General features: G+C 35.9%; 2 protein-coding genes across 30 annotated transcripts in view; both read left to right on the forward strand.

Moving 5' to 3' along the window:
• Positions 1-1,058: 1,058 nt before the first annotated feature.
• prr18 (proline rich 18) lies at positions 1,059-2,873 on the forward strand. Its single transcript, XM_087278980.1, has one exon. The coding sequence runs from the start codon at positions 1,171-1,173 to the stop codon at positions 1,930-1,932; it is 762 nt and encodes a 253-aa protein (XP_087135106.1). The 5' UTR covers positions 1,059-1,170; the 3' UTR covers positions 1,933-2,873.
• Positions 2,874-4,635: 1,762 nt separating this feature from the next.
• si:ch211-130h14.4 overlaps positions 4,636-23,060 on the forward strand; it is a 30,011-nt gene continuing 11,586 nt past the window's right edge. For 4 of the 29 annotated variants that reach the window (XR_015505631.1, XM_087278940.1, XM_087278934.1 and 1 more), the window contains exons 1-7: positions 4,996-5,373; positions 5,490-5,593; positions 12,392-12,529; positions 13,835-13,990; positions 18,153-18,242; positions 18,336-18,465; positions 20,167-20,273. Coding sequence is in view for 19 of the 29 variants with exons in the window: in XM_087278940.1 (XP_087135066.1) it covers positions 5,513-5,593; positions 12,392-12,529; positions 13,835-13,990; positions 18,153-18,242; positions 18,336-18,465; positions 20,167-20,273 (702 nt within the window). In the remaining 10 variants the exon portion in view is untranslated. Of the gene's footprint in view, positions 5,374-5,489; positions 5,594-12,391; positions 12,530-13,834; positions 13,991-18,152; positions 18,243-18,335; positions 18,466-20,163; positions 20,274-21,035; positions 21,234-23,060 lie in introns of those variants that run through there. The other 25 variants (XR_015505630.1, XM_087278941.1, XM_087278938.1 and 22 more) reach the window with 17 other exon arrangements.

Here is a 23,060-nt window from a genome sequence, read left to right on the forward strand (position 1 = left end):
ATTGTATAAAGATGCTTTATTCTGTAGACTATTGAAAAAAATTGCTTTAAGGGGCTAATAATTTTGAGCTTAATATGGGTTTTAAAAAATAAAAAAACTGCTTATATTCTATCCGAAATAAAACAAATAAGAATTTCTCCAGGAGAAAAAATATTATCATACATACTGTGAAAATGTCCTTGCTCTTTTAAACATCATTTAGATAACATATTTAAAAAAATTCAAAGGGGGTTAATAATTCTGACTTCAACTCTCTCTCTCTCTCTCTCTCTCTCTCTCTCTCTCTCTCTCTCTCTATATATATATATATATATATATATATATATATATATATATATATATATATATATATATATATATATTAAAAAGATAAGGAAGATCTGTAAATTAACAATCAAAAGTAAATAAATTAAATAAGAATAATAAAATTAATAATAAATAGGCAGCATGGTGCCTCACAGCAAGAAGGTTGCTGTGTCCAAGCCTCAGCTGGGTCAGTTGGCGTTTCTGTGTGGAGTTTGCATGTTCATCCCGTGTTTGCGTGGTTTCCTCCAGGTGCTCCGGTTTCCCCCACAGAAAACATGTGGTATAGTTGAATTGGGTAGGCTAAATTGTCCTTAGTGTATTTGTGTATAATGTTTCCCAGTGATGGGTTGCAGCTGGAAGGGCATCCGCTGCATAAAACATATGCTGGATAAATTGGCAGTTCACTCCCAGATTAGTAAAGGCACTAGGCCGAAAATAATATATATAAATGAATGAATAAATAAATAATAATAAAATTATAAATAATTAGAAATGAATGAAATGAAATATAAATGCAGTAAATGGTTAAAAATACATTTTGTTACAAAAACAATTTTAAAGGACTTTTCAAGTGGAAGACTTGACATGATCATGTAAACTAGATTGTAATATTGTGTATTAATGCAATAAAACCCCTTATTTAGCCTTTTAACAGGCACTTGTGTGAGCATGGCTTTGTTATTACTTTTATGTTGTGGCCACGCCTCTTCCGAATGACACCGTATAAAGCTGCGGAAGCCCCGCCTCCTGTCAGTCTAGCAGTAAACCGCGGAGCGCAGCTTCTTATATCCAAAGATCCGAGGCGAATGGACGCATTTCTCCCATCGATTACGCACCAATTTCCTCCTTTTTTAAGTGTCCAGGATGCCTTTTCCGCCTATAAACCTGCACTCGAGGATTACCTCCCCGAGAAAGGAGCTGTTCAGACGGAAAAAGAGCAGAGATAACGTCGCTCCTCCTCAACAGCCGTTCAGTCAAAGGACAGGAGAGGACAAGGAATCGGAGAAAGATAAGCTCTCCACATCGTGGCCATCGTCCAATTTAAAACAGCTGGGACGAAGCAAGTCGAGCAGAGTCCCTCTGGACCACGAGACGGACAGCAAGCACTCGTGGTTAAGCGTCCCCAAACCCTTGGCTACCTCATGCGAAAGCGTCCCGCGGTCCAGCTCTGGAGAGTCCAGCCATAAATATGCCTCCAGGACCTCTCTGGCGAAAGAAGAAGGCGAGCAGGAGATCCACTTCTCCCTCAGCCTAACCCCCGAAGCCATCCTAGTCATCCAAAAGCGCAATCTGGAGAAGCAGATGATGGCCAAGCAGAAGTGCTGCGCTTCCGCGGATTTGAGACACCGACGGGTTTTCCCATCCAAGAGAGCGCAGGGAGGCTCTAATAATAAGAGCTCGGGCCCTGTGGCCAAACTGGACGGCTCCAATGACATTAGCGCCATCGTGAAGATCTCCCTGCTCAATGATCAGCACAAATACGACGATGTGGAGTACGAGGAGGAGGACGGAGACGTGGACGAGACTGTGATGAGGAAATGTAAAGAGTGGCTTAAAGGTGTGGAGAGTGCTGCTGCCTTTGGGAAAGTCGATAAGCTGTCGTCTTTGCCTCATCTTAAAAGTTGATAATCTCAACTAGCCAACAACAAAATTAGAGAAAGGTCCACTGTGAAGACTTCAGGCCACGAGTGATGTGTCAAACGCAAAAGTCACCTATACATTCTGCTTTCCAGGGGCCACCGCACGCGTGCTTGCTTTGAAAACAGCTGGACGGATTGCGTCGATGTGGATAAGGTGTTTGTAGCCTATGTTTTTATTTGGACACCGGCTTAAAATGCAAGGCCCATTTCCATTGGATGAATGTATACATAGAGCAAGGGGGACAATGTATAAATGGAACAATGGACTATATATATATATATATATATATATATATATATATATATATATATATATATATATATATATATATATATATATATATATATATATATATATATAGGATTAACAGGTATAGGCCTGCTCCTGTTAATATAATTTTGAACGCAAGAACGCGTCCTATGCGTAAATGCGTAATGCGAAAATACACTCAGCTGATCTGACTGGAATGTTTTCTGCACTGAGACTTTGGCTATTGGTGATCACTCAGAGAATTTTGTTTATCTTATTTGCAGGTGACCTTTACACGTTGACTGAGAAACAGTAGTGTTTTTTTGCACATCGCTATTGTTTTCACTTTGATTGACTGAATGAACGATGCGGGCTGTGTTACAAACTGTGGACAATGTCGATCGTGGAAATGCATCCCGAGGATCTGATCTTTCCTTTGTGCCAGAAAACAATAGATGTCACACTGTCTGAGAGCCTTAGAACGAACACTTACTTAATAGCCCATATGAGACCTGTTAAAAGTTTGTCTATATGGCTAATATACACTGGAGGACTGTTTGATCGACAAAACCAGCTGTGTACAGTATTTATTTTGCCATGTGGAGGTGTGTTTATATGCTGTGTGTTGTTCCAAGTCATTTTTAAGGATTCTGGTAATAAAACTGAAAAGATGATAATGGCATTTCTTGAATCTTTTACAAATTGGTGTATGCAAATCACTTATGACCTTATATGTGGTTCTTAAGTATAGGCCTATTTAATTTTTGTGATTGGTTCTGTGGTCCATATGCAGTTTTTTCATAACGATCTTAGTTCTTTACAGTTGAAGTCAGAATTATTAGCCTCCTGTATATTCACGGGCGGATTTAGCGAATTGGGGGCCCTAGGCAACTCCAGCCATGGGGCCCAAGTCCTGATGCACCCTACTTTTATTTAATTTGTAGTTATTTAGCAGTTTTTATACGACTTTATTCTGCTGAACGCAATATAATATAGTAAGAAAACCTGTAACCATTGATTTTAATAGTGAAAACAAATACCATGGAAGTCAATGGTTACAGATTTCTAGCTTTGTTCACAATATCTTTGTTTGTGTTCAACTGAAGGATGAAACTCAAACATGTTTGCAACAAGTGAAGGATGAGTAAAAGATGACAGAATTTCCATCTTTGTGTGAACTATCCTTTTAAACACCTTAACACATTGTAGAACACAATGTATACTGTGTTTACTTTAAAACATAAGTTAAAAAATTAAGTTAAAAATATCTTTATATGACTTAACAGAATGATTTTTTACTATTGTAATATAAGCATGTGTACTGAACAAACTGTATTTTTTTTATTCACAATACAATGAGAAATAAATAATAATTTAATTTATTATAAAGATCTGTAACTGTAAGCTGACCTTGTAACAGCAAGATGACACTTTGTTTAATTTAAGAGCAGGGGATAAATGAGTCCGAGAAGACAACAGAAGACTCGAGGCAGGTCTGTATGAATGATGAAAGATGATGGAATACTCTGGATGGGTTAAGCTGTGGACTTTTTTCATCAATGCAGATGATTCCTCTGGAAACTTGGTAGTAAGGGTCCTCTTGAGAGACATCCTATTGATGAAAGAAAAAAGAATGCAAATATGATTATAAATTACTCAGAAAACAGAAAAAGGCAAGATTATGAAAATAGGCAATAGGTAGATTCATGTAGACAAACAACCCACCTTTGTCTGATAAGAGCTCAGCCAAAAGCTGACCAGCAACATGGTTTCTTTTCCTGAAGAGCTCATCAAATTTGGAGAGTAATTTTAAGAGCATTGTGGAAGCTCTCTGAGATCTTTGCCCACCACTTGATTGAAGATGAAATTAACCTGAAATACCCTACTGAAAAATCCAGCTTAAACCAGCCTAGGCTGGTTGGCTGGTTTTAGCTGATTGACCAGGCTGGTTTTAGAGGGGTTTTGGCCATTTCCAGGCTGGTTTCCAGCCATTTCCAGCCTGGTCTTAGCTGGTCAGGCTGGAAAATGACCAGCCAAATCCAGCTAAAACCAGCTTGACCAGCCTGGTTTAAGCTGGACATAGCTGGTTTTGGTTGTACTGCCAGCTTGGCTAGGCTGGACACGCTGGTTTTAGCTGGTCATGTCCCAGCCTGACCAGCTAAGACCAGGCTGGAAATGGCTGGAAACCAGACTGGAAGTGGCCAAAACCCCTCTAAAACCAGCCTGGTCGACCAGCTAAAACCAGCCAACCAGCCTAGGCTGGTTTAAGCTGGATTTTTCAGCAGGGATAAAAACAAAAGCAAAACAAAACAGTTATGTTCCTTGTGTATTTCAGTCCTGTGTGCTTTGAACGTTACAATCTTTTTAAGAGCACACGACTTTATGATTTACTTTTAAATGTACATTGTGCAAGTGAATTGAGTAATAAACCTCAGAACAATACTCAGCAAAGCCACATGACAGACAGCTGAACTTAACTGCTATATTTGAAAAAGGGAAAATATAATTGGAAGACTAATAATTTTGGCTTCAAGTGCAAACTATATATCTTAACACGATCGGTTTTAAAATAAGGAATTAGCCTATATGGAAAACAAAAACATAGCAAACACTTTTGCTAATGACATCGTGGCCTGTCAAGTAGACTAGATTTCTTACAAATTCGTTAATTAATGAATTATTAATTGAATAAAACATGAGCACGACAAGACTACAATGAAGAAATAAGTGAAATGAATGGGTTATAAGCTGTCAAAAGGACTGAGGTTGTGAAAGCTCGCGCTATGGCAACGATAGGCTAGTCACTGCTTTGCTCTCTTCTTTCTGTGGAGTAGCTAGCTGTCACCATGGAGACGTGTTTGACGCTACATCGAGATAGTAATTCAGATAACTGCTAATTCTTCAGGTTTAGGAAGTTGCTTAGATTTTTACATCTAATATAAAGTATTCACAGTGTCGTGTGTAATTATAAACTGGTAGAAATGCGTTTACATGACTAATACTTGAAGAAGAATGTATTAGTTAATAATTAATAATATCAAACGCTTCAGAGAGCTGATTTCTCTCGCTAAACTGGTAGGTCTTTTTTTAATTTCGGGCTTATCTTTATTATTTGTGCGATTTTAACGTTTAAGTATTTATATTTCGTGTATTTTAACTACAGAATAACTAATGCAGGTGGGTGACACTTTATTTATTCTCCCATTTTGAAATATAACTGCAAAAAAGTGTTTGTATGGAAGCAAAATTGGAGCACATCATTAAAACTTAATATGTTCATATCTTATTTTCAGAGTCCGCTGGTCTGATTTTGGCGATGAAAACTGAAGATATTTATCATGAAAGCTCTCTTCCACCTATTTTGGACTCTTACCAGTCAGCACTGTGTCCAGACAAGGTTTGTTTGTATTCAATAATACAATTATATTGGATGGAATAACAATACATGCCATTGATTAACCATTATAATGCAATGTTTTACACAAATTAACAAAAAAGCAGATTCCCCCTAAATTTCAGGTTTTATCTGTCTTAAAATGTCTAATTTCACCATACCACAATTTAAGTGTACTTGAAAGGTCTTAATGTAGAGCAGAAAGACTTAAATTCTTAAAGTGGCATAAAAAATCTTGATTGCACTGAAATAAATAAATACATACATAAGTAAATAAGTAAGAATGTTTGGCTCTGTGTTATTTTTGTATTTACTTATGGATATATTTATTGATTGCAAAGTGTATGAATGTATATTGAAATATCAGAACATTCTTAAAGGGGTAGTTTATCCTAAATTGAAACTTCATCATTTACTCATCCTTTACTTGTTCCCAATATGTTATCCTACTTTGGCCTAAATTATTTAATTAAATGCAGAGTGTTATCATGTTAGAAACAGTTCCAGCTCTAAATATTTCTAAACTTCTCTTGAAGCTTTGAATCTTTACCTGAAATAATCATGTAAATGTTTTGTTTAAATTTTAATACGTGATATTTTTTATCTGAAACTTTTTGTGCTGCCATTTTGGCCTGGACCCCTTGGTAGAGGAGATGCATTTCTCAATGGGAAATTACTGGTAAAATAAAGGATAAAGAAATAAAATGAGTTTCTTTCTTCTGTTGAACAACTAAACAATATACTGAAGAATATTGAAAACCTGTAACCAATGACTTATAGTAATTGTTTTTCCTGTGGAAGTCAATAGTTACAGGTTTTCAGCTTTTTTTTCCAAAATATTTTTTTTGTGTGTTTAAGAGTAGTAAGAAACCACTTGAGGGAGAGTAAATAGTGAGTAAATTGTAATTTTGGGTTAAACATTCCTTTAGCTCAAGATAAGTTTACTTGATGCAAGTTGTTTTCTGAGAAATCTTCTAAAATTAAGTTTGTTTATGCTTAAGCAAGAAAGAAATCTGTCATGGTATAGGTATAAAACTTATTTCCTGATTGAAACCAGAGGGGATTTGTTCTTATTTTAATTACACAAAGGTAGTATTTTTAGTAGTGCCATATACAGTTGAAGTTAGAATTATTAGCCCTCCTTTGTATTTTTTTTATTTTTTATTTTTTATATTTCCCAAAAGATGTTTAACAGATTCAGGAATTTTTCCCAGTATTTCCTATATTATTTTTTCTTCTGGAAAAGTCTTTTTGTTTTATTTACTGTGTGAAACATATGCTGGATAAAGCTGCGGTCACACTTGACTTTTTCCCCTATAGACTTCCATTCTTACGCACGTGAATGCATCAGACCGGAAACGCAGGGTCATGCATCAAGTTTCGCAGGTTGCTGCGGTGCAAAGTTTAAGCTTGGTGAACTCTGACCTGCAAAATCGCATCACATGACGGCGTGAGAACAATCGAGGATCAAAACATGACATCTCTGAACAGAAATTTAAAACAAGGAGCAATCGCTCGCTTTTGAAAATGTCTAATAAGCTTGTTGAATCACACCCCTTTTCGCAGCGCCGCACGACAGAATATCGCATGCTCAAACTCTAATGTGACCGCAGCTTAAGTTGCCTTTTCATTCTGCTGTGGCAACCCCTGATGATTACAGGGACTAAGGTGAAGAAAAATGAATGAATGAATAAATGAATGAATGAATGAATGAATGAAGGAATGAATTTTTTCTCATGATCCAACTATTGTTTTGGTTAGTTGTTTGCTTAAAAAATAAATAAATATCTTGGTATATATGATCTTGTGGAGAAATATGTAAATAGATTAATTAATACCAAAAAAAGGCGTATAATTTTGACTCCAAGTTAATGGTTCTTCAGACACACAATCAAGCTCTACATTTGTCTCAATTCATTCAGTTCACTGCTTTGGTTCCGAGTGTCTGCTCAGCTTACATCATCTTTGAAACTCATACAATCCCATTTTTGTGTCGTGTTCCTCATTATGGAAAACAGAAGAACAGGGAAAGTAAATGGGCAACTGTTGTTTTGGTTTCCCGGGATACAACCAGCAACACAGACCGCGAGGTCACCTTCACAAGTTCCTCTGAATAGTCAAACGTCACACATTCATTACCCTATTATGTTCAGTTCTTTGTACTTTCGTATTCTTTTTCTTAAATAAAAAGTATGTTCTAGTTTTCTGGCTCAGGAGGCCCTCACAGGTTGTTCTTGTGGTGAAAAAGAACATTCCTGACTAAATCGAAGTGGTCATTTTGACCCTATCAAACAGCTCAATCTGATAGAGTCACTGTAAAACATACTGGGTTTCACTCAATTCCTTCATGTTGTTCCAACACAAATCTATCAAGTTAACTGTTTTTACAAATTTAAGTGGATTGAACATAAAATAACTAAGTTGTCTAAAAAACTCTCAGGAATTGTGTTGATTCAGGGGTGAGGCAGTGGCGCAGTAGGTAGTGCTGTCGCCTCACAGCAAGAAGGTCGCTGGTTCGAATCTCGGCTCAGTTGGCGTTTCTGTGTGGAGTTTGCATGTTCTCCCTGCTTTTGCTATTTTGGGTTTCCTCCGGGTTTCTCCAGTTTCCCCTACAGTCCAATGACATGCGGTTCAGGTGAATTGGGTAGGCTAATTTGTATGTACTGTATGAGTGTGTGTGTGTGTGTGAATGTGTGTGTGGATGTTTCCTAGAGATGGGTTGCGGCTGGAAGGGCATCTGCTGCGTAAAAAACTTGCTGGATAAGTTGGCGGTTCTTTCTGCTGTGGCGACCCCGGATTAATAAAGGGACTAAGCCGACAAGACAATGTATGAATGAATGTGTCATTTTAAATTTGCTCATTTTAAATAAGTAGTTTGAACACGCAGCAATTTTTTTAAATTATTATTATTAGTAAGGTTTATTTATAAACAAATTTTGAGAGGATCAAGTGTTATGATTGCTGCAAGCTGCGCCGCATCATCCAATTCATTATTCATCAATCAGACGATTCCTAGGCCACTATAAGTGCCCTAGGTTTCATACCACAGACATCTTTGCTTTGAAGAATCCCCCGTTACTCCTCTTCCTTTTCTAGATGGGTGGCACGGTGGCCCAGTGGTTTGCACTGTCGCCTCACAGCAACAATGTCTTTGGTTCTGTTCATTAACAAAATCAGCAGACGTTTCAGTGCAGAGTTTACACGCTCTACGCTCACGTGGGTTTCCCCCAAGTCCCCCGGTTTTCTCCCACCATCCAAAAACATGCAACTTAAATTAATTGACTAATCTAAATCAGCACTATAGACATGCACTTAGCAAGTAGCTATCTCTCAAGAGCAATCACTATCTGTTCATTAGCTTCTACAGCAGGGGAGTTCTCGAGTTCTAACTGAGCTCAAACTCCCCTCTCGCCTTGCAACGGGAGGGAGCCCCGGGCTCGAGGATCTTTTGAGCTCCTCTCCCGGGACAGCATGCCAAACAAGCTTTACAATCAGTCATCAGCTAAGTGTGAACTCTTGAAACCTGGGAAAATTTTGACAGATTTTGGTAATAGCTCTACTAGCATTTTCTTAAACAATATTGTTTGTCAACCGTTTGCTTTTTTAATGTACACTTTACTAACCATTTCCACCCAATTACTGGACTTTCACTATTGATTTTCCAACATACACTCAGGAAATTACATTTGTTGTTTGTTCAAACCACTTATTTAAAATGAGCTGAAACAACACAATTCTTGATGTTTTTTTAGGAACAACTCACAGTAGATGCTTTATGTTCAATCCACTTAAATTTGTAAAAAAACTAATAAGCTAACTAAATTCCTTTATGTTGTCCCAACACAAATTAATCGGATGGATCCCAAAATTTTGTGACATTACATTTATTTAATAAAATTAAATATAATCATGCCTTGATTTTGAATGATTTAATTAGGACAATAAGGTCTGACTTTGCTCAGACAAAAGTCTTGTCACTTGTCACAGAAATATGTCTTGTATAGAATATAAAGTCATGCTGCAGTGGAAAAAGTATGAACATTGTGTATGACTCCTATATGAGCTTGAAGGGCTGCATCCATACATCTCTGCAATGACTCAAATCACTGATTAATAAAGTCATCTGGAATGGCAAAGAAAGCGTTCTTGCAGGACTCCTTCTTACCCCAGACATGCTTAATAATGTTCATTTCTGGTGACTGGGCTGGCCAATCCTGGAGCACCTTGACCTTCTTTGCTTTCAGGAATTTTGATGTGGAGGCTGAAGTATAAGAAGGAGCGCTATCCTGCTGGAGAATAGTCCTCTCCTGTGGTTTGTAATGTAATGAGCAGCAAAAATGTCTTGATACCTCAGGCTGTTGAATTTAACTGTAGTCGCTTGTTTTCTTACATGTTTCTGTTGTCACTTTAAAGCATTTGAGATCATGTTATTTGAGCATCCTATAAATTCTTGGGTAACACTTAATTTTAATGGTCCATTTAAGTTTTAGTAGACTGTCTGCTTAATATCTGTTGATATTGCTCCTTCAACAGACATTTAACTGACTATAACAAACTTTGCAAGTAGATGTCAATTTACACTAACCCTACACCCAACCTAACAATCTACTTATAATCTAATAAATATTAGTTGGCATGTAGATGCAATGTAACTTAAATTCAACAAACAGACTATCAAAATAAAGTGTGACCAATTCTTGCACTTCATCTTTTACCATCTCCGTTCAACTTATTAAATTTAAACTTAAATTACGTTGTTATACTGAACAATATTTGCAATGTTTAAATACATATGCATTTGTATTTGTAAAAAATACTTCTGATACAGAGCTGTAATCATTTTATTTAGAAATGTTCTGAATTTTTTAAATACATGGAAGGAAACGAGCATCAAACTGCCAGTTAAATATTATTTTGAATACACAGGACATCATTTGCATGTGCTCCGAACCTTTGAAACAATTCAAGCTATGCAGTAAATGTCAAAGCTTAACCATTGCTCACTGTTGCACACCTGCCAATATTTCCAAAACATTCCTTAGTCAGTGGTGCGCAGGAAACATTGTCTAACAGTAAGTGCTCAGAATCATAATAGACCAGGGTTACATAAGAAGTGGCAGCAGGGCATTATAGTTGTCCTGGACTGTCACATATAAGAGTGCCAAACAACAACAGCCTTGTGAAATGGTTTTCAGGAATGCACAACAGAGATTACCAAAAATTCCACTGGTGTGCTTGATTGTTTAAGTATTAAAATGATTAATAGTTTATTAATTCAAATATTAATTTAAAGTGTATGAGCCACACATAAAGTTGCTATAAAATGATCATAAACACACGTTAATAATAATAATGCTCACACAAAAAACTTCACTACAGAATAAACACTCACCGGCCACTTTATTAGGTACACCTTACTAGTACCGGGATGGACCTGCTTTTGCCTTCAGAACTGCCTTAATCCTCCGTGGCATAGATTCAGCAAGGTACTGGAAATATTCCTCATAGATTTTGGTCTGTTTTGACATCAGCATCACACAGTTGCTGCAGATTTGTCGGCTGCACATCCGTGATGCGAATCTGCCATTCCAGCACATCCCAAAGGTGCTCTATTGGACTGAGACCTGGTGACTGTTGAGGCCATTTGAGTACAGTGAACTCATTGTCATGTTCAAGAAACCAGTCTGAGATGATTTGCACTTTATGACATGGTGTGTTGTCCTGCTGGAAGTAGCCATCAGAAGATGGGTACACTGTGGTGATAAATAGATGGACACGATTCTCAATTGGTACTAATGCGACCAGGCAACGTTTCTCCAATCTTCTATTGTCCAATTTTGGTGAGCCGGTGCCAATTGTAGCCTCAGTTTCCTGTTCTTAGCTGACAGAAATGGCACCCGGTGTGGTCTTCTGCTGCTGTAGCCCGTCCGCCTCAAGGTTTAACGAGTTGTGCATTCAGAGTTGCTCGTCTGCAGACCTCGGTTGTAACGATTGGTTATTTGAAATAGTGTTGCCTTTCTATCAGCTGGAACCAGTCTGGCCATTCTCCTCTGAGCTCTGGCATCAACAAGGCATTTGCACCCATAGAACTGCTACTCATTGGATATTTTCTCTTTTTCTGACCATTCTCTGTAAACCCTAGAGATCATTGTGCGTAAAAATCCCAGTAGATCAGCAGTTTCTGAAATACTCAGACCAGCCTGTCTGGCACCAACAACCATGCCACGTTCAGAGTCACTCAAATACCCTTTCTTCCTCATTATGATACTCGGTTTGAACTGCAGCAGATTGTCTTGACCATGTCTACATGCCTAAATGCATTGAGTTGCTGCCTTGTGATTGGCTGATAAGAAATTTGCGTCAATGAGTAGTTGGACAGGTGTATCCAATAAAGTGGCCGGTGAGTGTACATTAATATGTTATTGGAACTCTCATCTTTTATCCATCCATTCAACTCTCTCTCTGACCAGCTGTCTGTTTATTTGTTTGTTTTATGTATGATTTTATATATGATGTTTCATTATTATTATTACAAAAGGGTGGAGAAATGCAGACTTTGTGCACAACATTTCATCAGGAAAATGTAGACAGTAAGAATAACACTCATTCATGGTAAAATCTCTTGGCATCTTGTAGCTTATTTGCACTCTTTTAGTGACATTTGATAATGATTACTGGCAGATTCAGGGAAACCCACATTCAATTACTCACTGGATTGCTGTGATCTCTGTGACAACAGAAACAAGAGCGCAGCTGCTGTTGTGTTTTTGTCATGGAAGTGTGAATTTTCTCTCTATAAAGGCAGCTGGTTTATTTGAATATCAGAGGCAGAGGAGACGGCAAAGCTCCAGCAGAAGTGGGCCAGTCCCCAAGACTTCTGCTAATGCTGTGGATGCTGATCCAGGACTTGAGAGAAAACGAAAAGCTCTTCTAGATCAGGTACTAGCAATATTCCTAGCAGAATATATTCATATGAACTGTTCAATATTCATATGAACTGTAGACAGTTCAACCCTGATTATTTAAAGGAACACAGATGAGTTTTTACCATTTTTGAGTATATTTAACTGATCTCCGGGTCTGCCAGGAGCACATTTAGCTTAGCTTAGCATAGATCATTGAATTAGATTAGACCATTAGCATCTCCCTCTAACCTCTGTAGTTACTGAAAGATTGCTATTTCCCAGTTGAGTTTTTTTTAATTTTTTATACGTTTATCTCGTCTCCAGAGTACTTTTAGCTTAGCTTAGCATAGATCATTGAATCAAATTAGACCACTAGTATCTTGCTCTAACCTCTGTATTAGAAAATGAAAAGTTGCATTTTCAATGTTGTTACTTTTTTAAAAATATTTTTAGCTGATCACTGGAGTACTTTTAGCTTAGCATATATAATTAAATCAGATTAGACTAGATCTTGCTCTAAGCCCTGTAGTTATGAAATAAAAAGTTGATATTTTCACAGTTGAGTTATTCATTTTTTTAAATCATATATATTTAGATAATAGACCATTAGCATCACGCTCTAACCTCTGTAGTTAGAAAATGAAAACTGCTATAATGCTTAAACCAGGCTGGTCAAGGTGGTTTTAGCTGGTCATTTTCCAGCCTGACCAGCTAAGACCAGGCTGGAAATGGCTGGAAAACAGCCTGGAAGGGGCAAAACCCCTCTAAAACCAGGCTGGTCCACCAGCTGAAACCAACAAACCAGCTTAGGCTGGTTTAAGCTGTTTTTTTCAGCAAGGAGATCGGCTAAATATAGTAACAAGGGTCAAACTCAAAAGTAGTTAATTTATAAAATGGGTTAGGGTTATTATTTGACATGTGGCGTGTTCTTTTAAGGCAATCTGCCTAAACTGACCCTAAATTAAAGCACATAATTGGGCCAATTAGCAATTAAGATGCCCTCACAGACTTAAAGAGAAGCTGCATGACAGAACAAAGCCTGATTACCACAGACACTAGTGAAGTAAAAGGTAACCTCACCTGTGTCGAAAAGGAGAACTTATAATGAATAGTTTTAGTATTTTAATGTAGCCTACACATTTGAATTTTATATTGAGGAATTATAATAAAATTGAATCTAATAATCTCATTAATAGCGTTTAAACAGTTCACCTAAAGGATCAAGTTGTTAATAAGCAATAAGATGGTGTGTTCTCTGTGAATTAATATTGTGTATGAATAAATCCCTAGCTCTCCTTTGTTTTGTATAACGTTTTGTTCTGCTGTTCTTATATTGCAGCGCCATCTAGAGACATACTACAAAATACACCACTTGAAGGACATGCTTGGATATCAATACGCTGCTTTACTGAAGGAAAAAGTTGAAAGACAAAGGCAAGAGATGAAGTCTCCTGTTCCAGATAATTCCAGACTTACAGAAGGACTTAAAAAGCAGGTAAATCCTCCTGTAATCGCTGATTTATATGCTACTTCAGATTAGCAATAACAAATAGTGTTGCTGATTGTCGCCTGTAGAGGGCAGTGCTGGGGAAAACACTGACACTTCAGAGAAATGAGTTTTCAACGTTTTGTTTTGATTTGTTTTTTCTCATTAAACTTTGTTTTTGCTCATAAAAATGACGTACACGAAAAAAATAGTGACTTTGCCAAATATACTTAGTTTTACGCTATTTCTTTATGCTTATTTTAAACGTTTTACATGTTTTAGGCTATGACTATTCTAAGTGAACAGTGTTTTTTGTTTAATATACTAGTTTTGCTTTTCATTAACATTAGCTTTTCATTTCATTAGCACCATTCGGTTCCAAAGAATTATACAGTATAGGTGACATTTTCTTGTGGATGTTCTAAATGCATGAATCAGAAATAATTGTGGTCCAAAACTTTGATTTATTTTAGATATACAGGGTTTAACTTAAAACAACAACAACAACAAAAAACCCTGCTCCTTTTGACTTAAAAGTCAAAAATGACCCACGCACCATTTTAACAACAGAAAAAGCCCAAATAATTGCTTTTTCTAAAAATAGCTTTTTCTAAAGTCAAAAAAGTCATTTTCTAATTTCATATTTCAATGAAGGCTTAGCGTACAGCGGGAGTCTTTGGGGTTCATTTTGACACGCCATCTAACGATTTTACAGCACAAAAACTACTGGCACTCACTGACACATGCACACTGACACTCCAACACACACCAATAAGGTCTTGTTAAAAGTTATTAGCATTAGAAAACACACCCTTTACTTTGGTCATAAATGAGTGTTAGCCTCTGATTAAGCATAGATGAAATTCTGCACACTGATGAGGGAAAACCTAGACATTTACAGAGTTTGTTTCTTTGTGCAAAATATATTTGAGGATTGAATTAAATGTAGCTGCTTTATTTTAGTGGTTCAGTGATGGTATATAAAGAAAAAGACACCAGGAGGGTTTATTGAAATCAACCTGAGACTTTTGCACCCCAATGATGTCATGAGAATGATGTCAGAGCTTAGCAAGCTCAGTTTACCCTCAAACAAGCTCTTATCTAAATCTTCCGACCCGTAGTGTCCTCACACAATGCAAAAGTCTGTACTCTTACTGAATGTCAGAACAACTTTTTTATTTTACCTAAAAGAATTTAGGAGAAACATTGGAGACAAAGTTGAATTTAAAAAATCTAACTAAAACCGCAAACCAAGAAAAAGTTTAATCTGGCCTTGACTTTAGACCAAATTTGTAAAAAAAAAAAAAAAATAATAATAAATAAAATAAAAATTTATAAATAAAATATGCATAAATGGACCAAACTCCAAGGGCATCCTCAAAACATCTTCAATGTTGTTACATTGCATCTGTTTTGGTACTTCTTTGATGCCCTAGACCAGGGGTTCCCAAACTTTTCTGGCCGCGATCCCTTAAATAATAATGCCAGTGACTCACGACCCCCAAATCCTCAGAGGTGATTATAAATATACAAACATTGCGCACACAACAGAAGGCCTATATAAACAAGCATATTGACAACATAAAAAACGAGTCTACAAAACAAATCCTCTTTACAGTCGTGTATTAATATGTATAATTTAGTTTTAACCTCACCTAAAGAGACCGGTTGGGACAATGTTTTCAGCACAAGTCCTGGAGGTTTGGAGACCGCCACTCAGAGATCATTCTCAGTGCTCAGTTGTGGCCTGTATTTATTTGTAATATATTTGATTGCAATATAGGTGTCAGAAAGTCTAACCTGGTGCTACAAAATCAGTCTGCTGCAGCTGACAGCTATTGCTATTGCTGTGTTCTTAATCTAACATAAACACATCAATCCTATAAAAAAATAATTTATAGGCTGATGGCTTTTCATTTGCATGTTCGCTTTAAAAAAAAAACTATTACTTTTAACTTCTGTGGGTTTTGTTTAAAATATTTTAATTCTAACAGTTGAAAATGAAATGTATTTGATTTTTGGAAAGTACCAAGCGACAATCATTGTCCCGCATCCCCCATTTTGGGAACCACTGCCCCAGACCAGGGTTGTAACTAGGGCTGCACGATATTGAAAAACCTGATATTGTGATATTTTATTTTTCTGCGATAAATATTGCAATATGAATACAGTTTCACAAGAAGGTTTGAATAGCACTATTTGAGTCTAACAGTATTCGGATACAGAAATTGAATTATCACAATGCAAAAAAAAAAGGCTTTTCTAACTTTGTTTTGTTTGACGGTTACTTACTTTTCTTTTTTGTTTCTCGACCAAATATCAAAAAATTCTTCGATCAAGTAAAAATATTAATTTAATTTCAACTTCAGAAGAAATAAGTCAAAATGAAGAGTTTTTCCTTAAAACAAGTACAATTCTGCCAGTTGGGGACGTAAAATAATCTTGTTTTTGCTTTGAAATGTTGACATTTGGACTAAAAACAAGACAAAAAAGAGAACAAACCTTTTTTTTTTTGCTTAAATCATATAAATTCCATATAAATACAGTGATTATATATAATTCTGTAGCTCCTGGCGAACTTTAATTTAGACTGGACATGGCATATCTTTGCGATTGTGACTATTGCGGATGCACACATTGGGATATCGATGCTGAAACGATATATTGTGCAGCCCCAGTTGTAACATTACAAACCTAATCTTAATGATGTATTTATTAATCAATTACTTTTTAAAATCAACTTACCCAACACTGATCCAACAATCAATGATAGTTTGAAGGCACCAACTTTTTGCTAACTTACTTTGCCAAGCCTCAAACCAAGAAAAACGTAGTTCTCCTGCCAAATGTGTAAAGCAATAATAATGAAAGATGAATATATATATTAAAAATCTAGATGCCAATTGCGCTATAGAGTCACTGACTGTAGGACAGAGGATTCTTGTCCCCTGTCACCACTTTGAAGTGTTTCTGAAGTCAGGAAGATTGAGGAAGTGCATTGTAATGTAGAGGAAGCCGTTGGTGTGGACTTGTGATTGACTTTGATTTTGGCCGTCTGTGCTGAGGACAATAAGAGGTAGAGTCTGGGGGGTAAGGATGTGGGGGTGTTGGTGGTCTTTGCCTTATCAGTCTCCTCCTATAAAAGCAAGACCTCTTTGGCAGGCTGTAATAGTGTCCTCTAATGACCAGCGCTGAAGAGGAGGACAAAGAGAGCGCTATAAAGGATTTTATGGGCCGCCAGTGGGAAACCTTTGCAACAAATTGCTGAGCAAATGAAACAGTCTTGTTGTTTCCTCAGCACAAGTCAAAAAAACTTTGTCCAGACTTCATGATGATGAACCGGGACCAAAGCAGGCAGAGGCAGGGACACCTGCTGGGGCCTAATTGGTCCCTGTTGCAGTAAATGGCTTCCTGTGGTTGCATGTTTGCTTGTGTGCTGGGGGTTCCCAGCTCTGCTTAACACATTACATTCTGCAGCCCTAAACTCTTGATACAGCCTAAATTTCGGGCACGAAGATCTCATGTCTATACTTTTTTAAACAAATGTATATTACTGATCAAGTAATGTATTTGACCATATATATATATATATAGACACACACACACACACACACACACACACACACACACACATATATATATATATATATATATATATATATATACACACACACATTACTGATTCTCTCTCTCTCTCTCTCTCTCTCTCTATATATATATATATATATATATATATATATATATATATATATATATTTATATAATATATACACACGCACGCACGCACGCACACACACACAGTACTGTGCAAAAGTCTTTGCCAGCCATTAGATTTGTCATTTTAGTATAATTATTTGTATTTATTTATAATATACAGTAGTTTGATAATCTCTCACTCTTACCTGAACAATATTAATACTTATTCAGTAATTTTCTTTTCGGCTTGGTCCTTAAAAATTTCCTTAAATTTAAATTTTCATAAAATTTTTGTAATTTAAAGTCTTTTAATTTACGGTAATTGTCTGTAATTTAACGGCCGTTATTTATTTATTTTTTTTCCGGCACCCTAGCAGTGCAGGATTGTACATTTATCTTCAGTCTACAACCAGCCTTCAGTCAACATTTAGAGGTTTTAGGTTAATTTTTTAATCCCAATTCCCTTCAATTGCAGAAGTCCGTCAGCCTTCATAAGCTTACCAGATCTTCCCCTATTCACGATGACACATACTTGAGGCGTCTACCTAAAACACAGCACTACCTGGTGAGACCAGATTTACTCTTTTTCTATCTGGATAATTACCAGGAGATATTCTTTGGAGTTTACGTGATTGGTAAAAATGTATGCATCTTCAAGGTTCTGGAGCTGCAGAAACAGCTGGTCCGACTGGGCTATCTTCAGAGTCTCAGGGAGCAGGAGGTGTTTGGTGTTTGGGTAGAACAGCATAGAAACAAACGTCAATTACAGAAGCAACTTAAGGCTGTAGGTGAGATGATAATTATATTATATATATACTGTAGACTCAATATATATATAAGATTTTTTCAACACATTTCTAATCATAATAGTTTTAATAACTCGTCTCTAATAACTGATTTGTTTTATCTTTGCCATGATGACATTAAATAATATTTGACTAGATATTTTTCAGGATACTTCTATACAGCTTAACGTGACATTTAACGGCCTAACTAGGTTAATTAGGCTTACTAGACAGGTTAGGGTAATTAGGCAAGTTATTGTATAATCATGGTTTGATCTCTAGACTATCGAAAAAAAGGGGCTAACAATTTTGGCCTTAAAATGGTGTTTAAAAAATTAAAAACTGCTTTTATTCTAGCCAAAATAAAACAAATAAGACTTTCTTCAGAAGAAAAAATATTACCAGACAAACTGAAAATTTCCTTGCTCTGTTAAATAAAATTTGGGAAATATTAAAAAAATAATAATAATTCAAAGGGGGGCTAATAATTCTGACGTCAACTGTATATATATATATATATATATATATAGGACACAAGAATTTTTGTAGTATTGACCTTATTCATTATGAATGAGCGGGCGCCGCCATTGGAATCTCTGTGGTTTGAGACTACTGATCTCGTTCACGTCCATCGATTATTAGACATTAAACCAGCTGGTTATGCTGCTTGATATTGCAAACAAATTTTTTCGTATTATCTTATTCCCCTTTTTTATGTATAGTCATAAACACAGTTGTTTGTAAAGCAAGTAGTTTGACCGTCTTCTGTTTATTATTCCTAGGCATTTCTCTCATAGGCAAGCTAAATCGGAAGTTCTAAAACATTTACAAAATAAGCGCAGAATAAGGTCAATAATAAGATATATATATACTATATATGTATACTACACAGATTTTTAATGACTTCACTAAAACACCAGTATTGTTTCTATTAAGTCATGTCTACTGATTCTAAAAAATAATTATTTGTAAGTTAATCTCTCTATTATTGCAACATTTTGATTAACAATTTTAATGCAGTCTGTTCTGGGATGGTTTTGAAGGTATTTAAAAGCCCAATATCTGTAAAGAATACAAATAGTAACTTTTATTTGGAATAAAATACAATTATTTTAAAAACCATTGCATGCCATCTAACCTATTTTCACTATCAATTCAACCAAATATTTTACAGTACCTTGTTGGCTATAAATATTAAGTGCATTGTAGTAGGAATTTTAGGAATCATAAATGTAATAAATTCCAAAAAAAAAAAAAAAAAAAAAAAAAAAAAAAAATATATATATATATATATATATATATATATATATATATATATATATATATATATATATATATATATATATATATATATATATATTTACTGACATTTATATGCATTTTATTCTTATTAAGACATGTAAACTAATGCTGAATTAGTGGCTCAGTTCATTGAAAATGACAGTTCAAACCTGTTTGATTTTCTTTATTCTGTTGAACACAAAAGAAGGTTGTCTGAAAAATGCTGCTAGCTGGCACCCATCCACATCCATAGTAATGCAACTATGGAAGTCAGTGGCTGCAAGCCACCAGCCTTTTTGTGTTTAACAGAAGAAAGAAACTCATAATGGTTTAAAAACCACACTAAGGAAAATAAATGATCAGGTAATTGTCATTTTTGGGTGAACTATCCTTGCTCATTTGTTGTAATCGCCATGTCAGCAGAACACAGCAGCCCTGATGTGACACTGAAGGACCTGCTCAAACTGAAGTCTGGATCTCTACCAAAACTCCAGATCAGATGTAATGACTCCACAGCACAACACAAACCTGTAAGTTTCTACTCATTCAGCAGCAGGTCACTGCACTTCTTTTTGTTGGTTTTGATTTATTATTTACTTGTTTTAAGTTCGTTTTAAGCAATGAAACCCAATCTAATATATGGCAATATATGCAAATTACATATATGACAAACAAGTTCATATTTGAATCTCACATATGTAAAATATACACTCACCGGCCACTTTATTAGGTACAACTTACTAGTACCGGGTTGGACGCCCTTTTTGCCTTCGGAGCCGCCTTGATCCTGCATGGCATAGATTCAACAAGGCACTGGAAATATTCCTCAGAGATTTTAGTCTGTATTGACATGATAGCATCACGCAGTTGCTGCAGATTTATCGGCTGCACATCCATGATGCGAATCTCCCGTTCCACCACATCCCAAAGGTGCTCTATTGGATTGAGATCTGGTCACTGTGGAGGCCATTTGAGTACAGTGAACTCTGAGGTAAAGAAAATATAATACTTTTGTCTTCAACTACTGTATATGTTGCATGAATAACGTGTATGTGTGTGAAATTTATGAACTTGTATGTCATATACAGTAGCCAGCATTCGAAGTAAATCAAAAATGTTCTTCAAAATTGTTCTAGGACAAGACTGGTTGTCATTCAATAGTTTTAGCACAACTTTGATGAAAAGTGATGATTAATTTCATATGTTGACTGCTGTATGCTGTTTGCATGTATCAGATTTCCTAAATGAACCTCTGTTTGGACTGTTTAAAATGCTGCCGGAGTTGAATATAGGTATGCAACTCTCTTCTCGGCCCATGCTGTTTGCCCTTCTGGCCTTACACAAACACACTTTCTGTGGAAGCCAGTGTAACCTCAAGTCAATGGAAAAAAAGAGAATTGATTGTTGGCGTAGCAGTGAGATGTCCAAACAGCAGTGGAGGATCTCCTTCAGTCAGCACATCCATGGACAAACATCACCCAGGAGAGAATGTCTAATTCATTTCACACACAAAAGACACTGACCAATTTGGCCTGGGATGTCACATCATGCCAGAGGTCAGGGGATGAACTGGGAGCAAAAAAAAAAAAAAAAATGCTCTAGACCTTAAAGGGATAGTTCACTTAAAAAGGAAAGATTTCTGTTAATTCACTCAGCCACAGGTGCAATTATTTTCTTAAGTAGAACATTATGTATGTAATGGCAGTGAATGGTGACAGGCTTTTTTTTAGATTAAAAATAAGCATACAAATTAATCCAAATCAATAGTCACGGCTCCTGATGACAAACTGATGATCGGCCGGTATAAGTAACTGAATGCAAAAAATAAACACTTCCTGTTTATTTACTCACCCACAGGTCATCCAAGATGTAGGTGCCTTTTTTTCTTCAGTAGAACATTAAAGAAGATTTTTAGCTGAATCCATGGTCGTTGGTGCTTTATGTAATGGCAAAAAACACCGAAAAAAAGTAAAATCAATTGCCATGGCTCCTGATAACAAACTGAGGTCTTGTGCAGTTAAACAATCTGTCCGAGTAAAAAAAATTGAACATTATTTACAATATTATTAGCTTTACTCCATAGTCAGATATCGGCACATGTATGAATGTAGTCCAATTGTAATCCGGTTGCTTTTGTTTAAAGCTAATAATATTATATAATAAAGCACCAATGACCATGGATTCTGCTAAAAAATCTTCTTTAATGTTCTACCGAAGAGAAAAAAAAAGGCACATACATCTTGGATGACATGTGGGTGAGTAAATAAACAGGAAGAGTTTATTTTTTGCATGAACTATCCCTTTAAACAACCTTTCCAAGTGTACAGAATAGATTGATTGATAGATATTTTTATTAAATATCTCAAGTTTCCTCTAAACAGCAGTTAGAATAAATGTATTTGTTTTTTTAGAGCAATATCTCAGACAATCAGATTTGCTAAGATACCAGAATCTGTTATTAATATAAAAATATATATTTTTGCTCACATTCTCAAAGCTGAATTATTTAAGCTATGCTAATCCAAAGTTTATTGGCAGAAGTTGTCTCAGTTGTTTCTTTTTTAAAGGGATAGAAAATAAATCTCTGTCATCATTTACTCATGCTGCACCTGTTCAAAACGTATTTCTGTTAAACACAAAAGAAGATGTTTTGAAAAAATATGGATAAAATCAACCAGCATTTTTTTAAATAGCTTTTTTTTGTGTTCAACAAAAATAAAGAAACTCAAAGGTCTAAAATCACATGAGGGAGAGTAAATAATTTAAGTAAATAAAGTATTCCTTTAAATTCTGCATTTAAAGGGATAATTCACCCTAAAAGCTTCAATTTGCTCATTATTTGTTCGTCCTCGTGTGGTTTTAAACTTTTATGAGTTTCTTTCTTTTGTTGAACACAAAAAAAAGATATCTTGAAAAAAGCTAAAATTATTTGTTTTTCCTTCTATGGAAGTCAATGGTTACCAGATTCCAGCATTCTTCAAAATATCTTTGTTTGTGTTCAAGAAAGGACAAAATGTCAAACAGGTTTGGAACAAATGAAGGGAGAGTAAATGATGACAGAATTTAAAACATTTTTTTTTTTTACATCTACTAGTTTTGAACAGCTTGTTAAACTTCACAGTTTCCGGCTAATCCAGAAATAGAGATATTTTAGATTTGTAAATTAAACACTTCAGTCTATCTTTTTTTTTATATTTACCTCAGATTGTTTGGTTTCTATGAGAGATACTGAGTCACAATCTCGATCTGCCTTGTTGAATTTCACACCGTTTTATTTTCAGGATGGAGAGTCGGATATGTTTGAGGAACATTGCTCA

Source organism: Danio rerio, chromosome 13 (assembly GCF_052040795.2).
Source record: "Danio rerio strain M-AB ecotype USA chromosome 13, GRCz13ab, whole genome shotgun sequence".
NCBI classification, from domain to species: domain Eukaryota; kingdom Metazoa; phylum Chordata; class Actinopteri; order Cypriniformes; family Danionidae; genus Danio; species Danio rerio.

Excerpts from the sequence above, each read along its gene's own strand:
- prr18 (XM_087278980.1), top strand. The coding sequence starts at position 1,171 with ATGCCTTTTCCGCCTATAAACCTGCACTCGAGGATTACCTCCCCGAGA.